General features: G+C 38.8%; 1 protein-coding gene across 1 annotated transcript in view; it reads right to left on the reverse strand.

Annotated features, from left to right (window-relative positions):
- Nucleotides 1-694: 694 nt before the first annotated feature.
- The window catches only part of LOC100891625, a 10,784-nt gene continuing 1,596 nt past the window's right edge, over nt 695-9,882 (reverse strand). The window contains exons 2-10 of the mRNA XM_003729080.3: nt 7,975-8,202; nt 7,148-7,225; nt 6,610-6,764; nt 5,870-6,014; nt 5,158-5,358; nt 3,941-4,390; nt 3,603-3,650; nt 2,961-3,075; nt 695-992 (exon numbers count right to left, since the gene is read on the reverse strand). Of these exons, the coding sequence (XP_003729128.2) occupies nt 800-992; nt 2,961-3,075; nt 3,603-3,650; nt 3,941-4,390; nt 5,158-5,358; nt 5,870-6,014; nt 6,610-6,764; nt 7,148-7,225; nt 7,975-8,202 (1,613 nt within the window). The 3' untranslated portion in view covers nt 695-799. The remainder of the gene's footprint in view (nt 993-2,960; nt 3,076-3,602; nt 3,651-3,940; nt 4,391-5,157; nt 5,359-5,869; nt 6,015-6,609; nt 6,765-7,147; nt 7,226-7,974; nt 8,203-9,882) is intronic.

Raw genomic sequence — 9,882 nt, forward strand, 5'->3', positions numbered from 1 at the left:
CTCGAGTGTGGATACATCGTATAGTGAACTCATAAGCTTGTATAATTTGTATAATAACATCTTCTGTAGCTTGTTATTGGTAATAAATGTTATATTGTGAAACAGGGTCGAAGCCTCTTCTGATTATTAGTACTGCATAGTCAGCATTCAACATATATGTACTCCAATCGTGCAAATAGCTGCGGTATGCTCAGGTTATCAATTTACATGTCCATATCTCCTCCAAATCCGTTCGGTCAATAATTGTCCCCATCGGACATTGACCAGCAGAGTGGCGTAACATGAGTCCATTCATTAAGGGGGCCCTGGATTGATTGGGGCGGCACCTTTCTTATTTGGAAAATTTAATAAAAGGCTACTGATTAGGAGGGGGAAGTGGTCAAGGCGTCTTCTTGTCTTATTCCCTTCTTCTTTTCCGCTTTCTCTATCCTCACTTTGTTATCCTTTAACATGTATTCACCACTCGAATGCGAATGGAGAGGGGGTACATGCCCCAGTGCCTCTTTGGGGCTACGCCTCTTGTCCAACGCCTAATTAAGTTACCTCCAAGTTCTTTCCTTTTGCCGGTCACTTTTAAAGCCCATCAGTACTAGTGTAGAGGAGGGATTAGACCACACTGCAAGGTCACTGGACAGGTGGCTATCTCATCAAATCAGCTCTCAAATAACATAAGAAAAAGAGGATCATGGGGGACCAATGATCACCGATTATGCATTGTCTGTTAAATAGAGGGCGCAAGTAGCTATAAGTAGTGCAGTGGGCCTTTAAAGTCCTATTTAAAAAAGTTCTTTTTTACGGCTTAAAGCTCATCGTCGCTACTTTCATCCTCCTCACGATCCGACCAGGGTCGTTTCGAGAATCGTTTGAAGCCTCTCCTGAACGACTGATAGCGGGGTCGAGACATGGGCTGGGGTTCGTAAGTGAAACCGGTGGTCTCGCTGCCTAGCTGGTAGTCCATGGTTCGTTCGATCTGAACTTTAGAAGGAGAATTCCTGAAATGAGGAAGACGAAAACATTATACAAATAATGAATGGTTATGATTTGTTTTATACAACATCGAAGAAGATCTAATAAAACGTTAATCAACAAATTATGCTTTATTCCTTATATTAAAGATAAATTAAAGTTGGAGTCAAGCCTTCTCGATTACATTCATATTTCCTTCGCGTCAGATACACGCAGGGATACGCGCACGGCAGAGAGGTACGCAGTCTGCATATAACCAAAAATGCACGCCCGTGCAATAGAACATCTATTGAATATCATGTGACCAACAATCCTCCAATCAAAAGACAAGGATCCACGTAGGTTTTGTATAAAACATGATTATGGGCTCGGTTATCACATACAGATTAAGTCTACTAGGTAAAGATAAAAAGAAATATAGGTAGATTAGTAGACAGTTGTGTTGATTGACGGATGATGTACATGTACATCATGTAAATCATGAAATTGGTTAATAAATATATTTTTGGATTTATTAATAAATACTCAAACAAATGCATAAATCAATGAATAAATATTTGTTTTAAATACATAAAAATGTGAATAACATCAATGGTAAGAACGAATTAACTACGGTAATAGTTAATGATGTGAGTGCTGATTTTGATAGAGATGATGCTGCCAATAATGAAGATAATGCTTAAGATGATAACGATGACGATGAATGATGACGATAATGATGGTGATGGTGACAATGATGATGATTATGCTGATGATTATAGCCATTACAATTGGAAAGCGAATATTTATAAGACATCATGACGCAATATAACACGAAACTGAAAATGATGACGATGATGAGTGAGGGTGATGATGATGAGGACGGTGATTAAAATGGTGATGATGATGATGGTGACGATGATGATGATTATGCTTATGAGTATAGCCATAACATTTGGAAAGCGAATATTTATAAGACATCATGACGCTTTATAACACGAAGCTAAAAATGATGACGATGATGAGGGTGATGATGATGACGACGGTGATGAAAATGATATTGATGATGATGATGATGATGATGACTATGCTTATGAGTATAGCCATAACATTTGGAAAGCGAATATTTACAAGACATCATGACGCTATATAACACGAAGCTAAAAATGATGACGATGATGAGGGTGATGATGATGACGACGGTGATGAAAATGATATTGATGATGATGATGATGATGATGATGATGATATTGATGATGATGATGATGATGATGATGATGATGATGATGATGTTGACGATGATGATGATTATGCTTATGAGTATAGCCATACCAAATGGAAAGCGAATGTTTATAAGACATCATAAATCAATATAACATGAAAATGAATGATGACGATGATGACGGTGATAATGAAGACGGCGGTGATGAAATGATAATGATGATGATGGTGACGATGATGACGATTATGCTTATGATTAAAGCGGTTGTTTATAAGACATCATGAAGCAATTCTGAGCGGTAGAAAATTTAACAGAGTTCTGAAGTCAAGCATACAAAAAGGTAGAATCAAAGGGAAGTCTATGAAAAAAGCAATCTTTGAGTTACTAGAGGCGTACAGGTCAACGCCACACCAAACTACATGTGTACCTCAATTTGAATTACTATATGGGAGACAGGCGCGTACGCAAGGGGTGTGTTTTGGAGGAACCCCCCCCCCCCTCTTAATAGAAAAAATGTGCTAACGGGTGACCAAAAAAGGGTGACATTACCCCCCCCCCCCCCCCCCCCACTTATTCAGCGGCTGGCTGAGTCGTTGCGAATTTTTGGCGCAATTTTCAAATTTTAAAACCCCCCTTTCGAGAAAAAAAATCCTGCGTATGCGCCTGATGGGAGGGAAATGAGAACAAAATTACATGTAGATGTGATGAGTATGACCCCTCCAAAATCAAAAGACAGTTCTCAAAAGAAAGTGAAAGAAAGGGTAGAGCAAAGGAAAATGTTATCATCACTTACTTTCTCCTGCAGGCTCTCTTAAAGATGACGATGATAATGATTGGTACCAGCAAGATGAGAAATGTTCCTACCAGAGCGATTAGTATGGAATGCTCGCTGATCATCGTAAAGAAATCTGTAGGAGACAAGAAGTAAGAGGCTCCGTGAACTTCAGCAACACAACATAGAATTAAAGACAAATCACTTTAAATCAGCTTTATTAATTTTATAAATGCCCTTCTCCTTCTTTTTATCTTCTTCTTCTATTTATTGTTGTTCAATTTGTTTTCCTTTCTTCTTTTTTATGTCTATATTATTTTCAACTATATTTAATTATCTATCTACTTATTTATTTGTTCATTTATTCCATTTATTCATTTACCAAATGATTTATTTGTTTGATTAGTTTGTTATCTATTCATTTATTATCAGATCATTTATTAATTTTATTTTATTTTCATTTATCATATTTCATGTTTATCTGTTTTACTTATTGGTATCTATTCATTTAAGCATTAATATTGTTCCTTTGTGTTGATCAGCATTCAAGTAAAAATTGAACAATATTAAATTTCTATCTGAGATTTCAATTACTGAGATTTATCCTTGTTTTCTAGTCCAATTTTTCCCTCCCCCGAATTGGGCAACCATTTTAAAACTTACTGAAAGGTTTTGTTGCTGCTGCGTTGTTGGAAGTGTTGTTACCAGGAGCTATATAGAGAATAAAAGGGAGGAAAAAAGGAGATAGAACAGTGACAAGAGTATTGGAAGGTCGTAAGCGTAAGTAAACCATTAATCGTGTGCAATTTCCCCAAATTTTCATCTCTCTCTCTTTTAATCTCTCTCAATATCAATACAAATTAATTAATTTTACGACAGCCGATTCTTACAATTTCAAAAAATTGGCATTTCCGAACACATAAGAGTTTATCTTGGAAATAGTTAATTATTTTTGCGGTTTTAAAAGAATTTGACCTTTAAAAATTCACGATTTTACTTACTCGTTGTCGGTTTTGTGATGTAATCTGTGTAGTTCGTGACGTCATTAACTCCCTTTTCGACTTCCATCGTCGTCGGCTTCTTGCTCGCTTCCGACGCCATTTCTTGGGTCGACCGCCTTGACGAGGTCATCGCCTTTGTCAAAGTCTCCGGTGTCGATGACGAAGGTTTATCCGAAGGCGTCATCGTTGTCGACGTCGTGTCGACCGGCACCCTAACTTCGACCGTGGTTGTTCGCTTCTCAGTCGACATCACCTTACTGCTTTCCGCGGTCGTTGCTTCGCGTGTGGTACGTTTTTCCGTCGTCGAAGTGGTAGTCGTTTGCACAGGTTCCGACGTCGTCGTCGTCTTCATTGTCGTCGTCGTCACTCTCATCGTTGTACTGGGGGTAGTCGTCGTTCGTGTTGTGGTTGGTTCTTGAGTTGGAACAGGAGGGCTCGTCAATTTCATTACTGTATATAATATAATACATTAAATTACAGGGTGTCTAAAAATTGTAATGATGTTGAGGAAATATTGGAGACTAACTGAATGCCAACTCCAATACAAAGACTCTAGCCCCTCTATAAAGTGGTAGGACCCCCAAATTGGCAAAATTTCACTTAAAAATCCACATTTCTGCAAAGACCCCCCCCCCCTTACAAAAAATAATAATAATAATGTGTTAGGGTTTTCTGATATACGCAAAAGTTTGTTTATTTGTTTTCAAATTCGAAATTATATCGGCGATCAGTTCGCTGATATATTTGTACATGTATGACCCTCGCCCTTTTGTACCACATAACATCCTCCATCCACCCCGCCCTTCCTTCTGATTTGAGAACTCTTGTCTTCATCAGCTCGAGATTGCCGAATATCCCGCTATTTCAACTATCCCGCTATTTTAACTATCCCGATCGCAAATTATCCAGTTAATTTTCGTCTTCATCAGCCCGAAGTTGCAATTAACGTGATATTTGGTCGAGATAATCATCCAACGATATCTTGGGATAGTTTGCAAAATATCCCGTTATTTGTCCGGTGCGTCTTCACCAGCCCGAAGACTCGCACTGGCGCGAACGCTGAGCAAAATATCTCGAGCTCGAGTTTCAAGTTTTGAGGTCGTGTCTCGAGCTGATGAAGACGCGATTTGTAACTTCGGGATTGTTTCCCAAATCAGAAATAGCGGGCTATTTGGCAATCTCGAGCTGATGAAAACATACTGACGATGCACATTTACCTGCGCAGTAAGGAACAGACGTACTCCAGATGACTCCCATGCCCGGCCCTCCCGGGGCCAGGATGCACTGAATGGCCTCTATTCCAAGGAGCTCGTAGCCAGGCAAGCAAGCAAACCTTACGATGTCGCCGAACTTGAAACTTGTATCGAGCTGGATACCGTTTGCCGGTGCGCCAGGATCATAACACTCGCCCATGTTGACTGTATAAAAGCAAATAAATATATTCCAGTTATTGACTTATTTTTGTTTGTTATTTTATTTATCTTCTTTTTGGTTGACTAATTTTGTTGTTCTAGATCCAGCAATCGTTTTTTTTTTTTTTTTCTTTTTTTCTTTCGCATAACGAAAGGGGGCAACATAGTGCCCCCCCCTTCTATTTTGAGGTGATGAATTTGCTTAGATTCTTTCTTTTTCATTTTGTTTATTTCTAGTTTTCTTTTCCTTAATCTTCTTCTTACTATTCCTTTCCATCTCCTCCTCCTTCCTCTATATCTTGTTTTCGTATTTTCCTTTTATCTGGTCTATGTTTCTCTCTTTTTTTCTTCCTCAGTTTCTTTTTTCCTTTCCTTCTTTCTTTCTTGCATTCTTACCTTTCTTTCTCCCCCTCCCCCTCGTCTCTCTCTCACTCTCTGTCCCCTTTTCTATCTATCTATCTTTATTTCTATCCTCCTTTATTTCGTCCCTCCCTTCCTTTCTTTTGTTCCTTCTCACCATCGAATACGGATAGTTTGTCAATATCTGTTCTGTATCCTCCGCAGACCTGTCCGTAGTCCCCGGGACAAGGGGCTTGGCACTCTGCATCGGAGAGTTTGGTGTGATTAGCCAGCTCAGCCTCAACCAAACCACAGTAGCACTCCTATTTAAACGGCAAAGATGGTTGAAGAAAGACATATGAACATGATTTTAGTGATATAAGCATACATTTTCAGAAGAAAACAGACCGATCAAGGTAAAAGGTTTTATGTGGGAGTGTCGTGGTCGAGTGGTTTAAGGCGCTTGAGTGGAGATGCGAAGGTCGAGGGTTCGAATCGCGACACGGCATTAATATCCTTTGGCAAGATATTAACCTGCACGTGCTACTCTCCACCCAGGTGTTAAATGGTACCCGGTAGGATGCGACCGTCATTGTTGGTCAAACAGTTTTTGAGTGTCATGTAACGCCTGGCTGGAATGCTCCCTAGTTAGTAGAGATTGGTGTGTGCGGGCAAGCACTGAATCCAATGACCGGGGTAATAGTATATTTATAAAGGGCTTAGAGACATTTGTAAAAGTGCTATATAAAAATTAAATATTAGTATTATTATTATTAAAAGGTTTAATGGAGGGAGACAGAGACATGGGAATTCGCATTGTGCATGGGTGAGGTTGGTTTGACGAGAAGCAGATGATGAACTACATGTACATCTCTTGGTCTTTAAAGTGCTGAAAAAATGATGAAATTCAGTACTCACGTTACCGTTTTTGAGACCATAGATGCGGTAATGCCGATACATACAGAACTGCCAGCATCGATCCTCCGTCATATCGGGCTCGACGATGACGTTGTCGATGAGTGTCGAGGTCAAGGCCCCGTATGTGTCTTGGTAACACCCAAGGTAACCTGGTCCTGTCAAACAAAAGCGAGATCGTCGACCACGGGTTAAGACCTTTTTTTTTTGTCAGGGCCAATTTCGTTCGACATTTTATACAATTATGTTACGTATAATGAAAGCACGTTCTGATATGCAAAATAAAACTGCGGCAGGTTAATAAAAAGTTATTAAAAACGAGTCTGAAGGCGACATAGTATAAGATTAAAGGACTAGACATCAATATTTCAGCACTGTAACTTTCAAATTTCTGTCGATTTAGCAGGGAAATTATATTGATATTTCATACAAAATGTAGGTCTAGTTTGTTTGATACGATGACAATGATGATCTAACTGTTATTCAAAGAGACAATTACTTTGTTACAATTGTTTGTTTCTTTCTTTCCCTCTTTCCTTACCGTGGCATTTAACTCCTGTGTGCTCATAACATGGAAACGTGGGGTGATAGTTGTTACATCCTACCAACGAGGCCTCATCTGCAAAAAGCGAAAACAAAGTACATGTTTAAAGATGAAAGTAAAACGTGAAAAAAGAGAAGGTTAGTTAGAAAATTGGAGGAGGAATAGGGAAAGACAAGGAGATAGACAGGGAGAAACAGAGGGTGATTGAGAGGGACCGAGAGAACAAGAGAGAGAGAGAGAGAGAGAGAGAGAGAGAGAGAAAGAGGGAGAGGGGAGGAGAAGAGATGGGGATTGAAGAGAATAAGAGAGAAAATAAGAGTCAACAAGGAACTCAGGCTTTTACATGCTGTTATATCATTTGAATTGATTGTAGGTATATTTTATACAAAAAGCTATTTAGCAAAAAAATATACCGCCATCTCTCTCTCTCTCTCTCTCTCTCTCTCTCTCTCTCTCTCTCACACACACACACACAAACAAACAAACACACATTTCACTATATATATCTCTCTCTCTCTCTCTTTCTCTTCCTCTCCCTCTCTATATCTCCATCTCTCTCTCTCTCTATCTCTTCTTCTTTTTCTTCTTCTTTTTTTTTCTTTTCTATTCTTATTTTACTCCCTGAAATGTGTTTTTATCTTGTCAGCAAATCTCAACCGCTTTTTATCATATTTATGCTAGTGTTTATTATTTTTATTTTCCTTCAAACTTATCAGCCCCCCCCCCCCCCCCCTGCCCCTGCCCCTCCCCCCTCCTCCTCCTCCTGCCCCTCTACCCTTCTTCCCGAAAATACCAACCGGTAACAACAACAAAAAATAACTTACCTCCTGTGCATCTCCATTCGCGTGAGAGAAGGACAGTACCAACAGACGAGGAGTAACTGGGGGTGCCATGGATGGCCCCCGGGTACCCCAGCTGCCTGCAGACGACGATAGCTTCTTCGATACCCCATTCCTTATCGCACGTCCCGAACCATCCCTTATTACCCAGGAAAATCTCCACTCTCCCCTCCCTCATGTAAGACGTTTCAGGGCCTCCCCGTAGCCGCACGTCTGTAGCAGAAAAGAAAGATGATCATTAAAAAACGATATTATGTATTTTTTATTTCCGTGTATCACATTTTTATTCTTTTCAGGACCATGATGTAAAAATAGATTTTGTATCTACAATGTATTATCTGGTTTTTGTTATCCTGATTAAATATATTTCAATTAAAAATATAATAAAATTAATTAATTGGGCCCCTATGAAATACAGCTGTGCTGACTAGGGTGTTCCGCTCATATGTGGAATTAAATAAATTATATTAAAAAAAATTATATCCTGGGTTCGTATAGCGCTGAAAGTGTATCAACGACAACAAAAAAACAGCACATAAAGTTCAAGTATAAATATTAATAATCTGGATTTAAACAGTGCTTAGTACGAAATACCATCTCTAAGCGATTTACATAATTTATTACCCCTGTCATCGGATTCCATCACGCACAATGTGCACCATCTCCACTCCCTGGGGAGTATTTCTACCATATGGTCACGGTCTGGGCTTATGGCAATTACCTACACAAAGGCTTCAATCAAGAGAAAGAGGGTCCAAATCCTTGCCCGGATTCAAATCCTTTGAAAAGGCAATTTTCTACACCTTATACTCTTCACCCAGGTGTACACGGGTACCCAATATACTGGAGTGCTGTATGTGTGTGTAATGGCGTTGTAGCGCAAAGAGCGTCACGTCGTGACAGATATACATGCTTTACAAGTAGTATCAGATTCTAGCAAATTAAATTCAAGTTTGATCTGTTCATATAAGGTATAAGGGCGGATACCCATCTTAGCGGGTAATCGACAAACTGAAACCGAAACTTTTTGTTTTCTTTGTTTCAGGGTCGTACTCAGGGTGTTTTAGTTTTAGTGACTTAAATCAAAAGTAAAGACCGATTTAGACTGGATGACATCATGAATGACGTCATATATGACCAACTCTGCAGACATCATTTGGCCCCATTATATGACCTAATTTCATGATTCTGCAAATTATAATTATATTCTAGACAACTTTACAAAGTAAACATGACACAGAACTTATCCAAATATTAGGACAAGTAAAATGAATTCCTATTTTCTCGTCCGAATTTTTTTAACGAGAAGGAGGGTGTTTCTTGTAATTATATTATTGAGTCAACTTTGACACAGATTTTCTGAATTAATTTTCTTCTGTTCATACCTATCACAGGCTAAAAACAATGATAATGATTTTTATGACGTCGTTAGATTATATTCCATTTAATTTCATTAAACAGGTATTAAATAGAAGAAAGAAAAAATGAAAAAAGTGCTGCGGTCCGGGATAAAAAAAAAGGAAATAGAACAACTGGGAATTTATTTTCTTTTGCCATAATAGTCTCAGATTAGAGTGGGCAATGAAGAATGTTGAAATGGATGAAAGCTGTCTAAATTATGGCTTACCCGGTATCAATTAGCTTAAAACAATATGGTATGGAGTTTAGCTCCTATTTGAGACACCCTCCCCCCCCCCCCCCCCCCCCCCCCCGCTCCATTCCTCCTCACAAATGACGATATCAATTGGATTATACGTCAATAATACATGTATACCGATATTGGCTTGCAGTTTGTTACAATTTTATGTATACATTCAAGCAATATTGACTTAAAAACTCACTGTATTTTCTTAGATTCATCTTCAAAATATCAAACCTATTATTTTACTCAAT

This window comes from Strongylocentrotus purpuratus, unplaced genomic scaffold (genome assembly GCF_000002235.5).
Source record: "Strongylocentrotus purpuratus isolate Spur 01 unplaced genomic scaffold, Spur_5.0 spur5_scaffold_13, whole genome shotgun sequence".
In the NCBI taxonomy this organism is placed as follows: domain Eukaryota; kingdom Metazoa; phylum Echinodermata; class Echinoidea; order Camarodonta; family Strongylocentrotidae; genus Strongylocentrotus; species Strongylocentrotus purpuratus.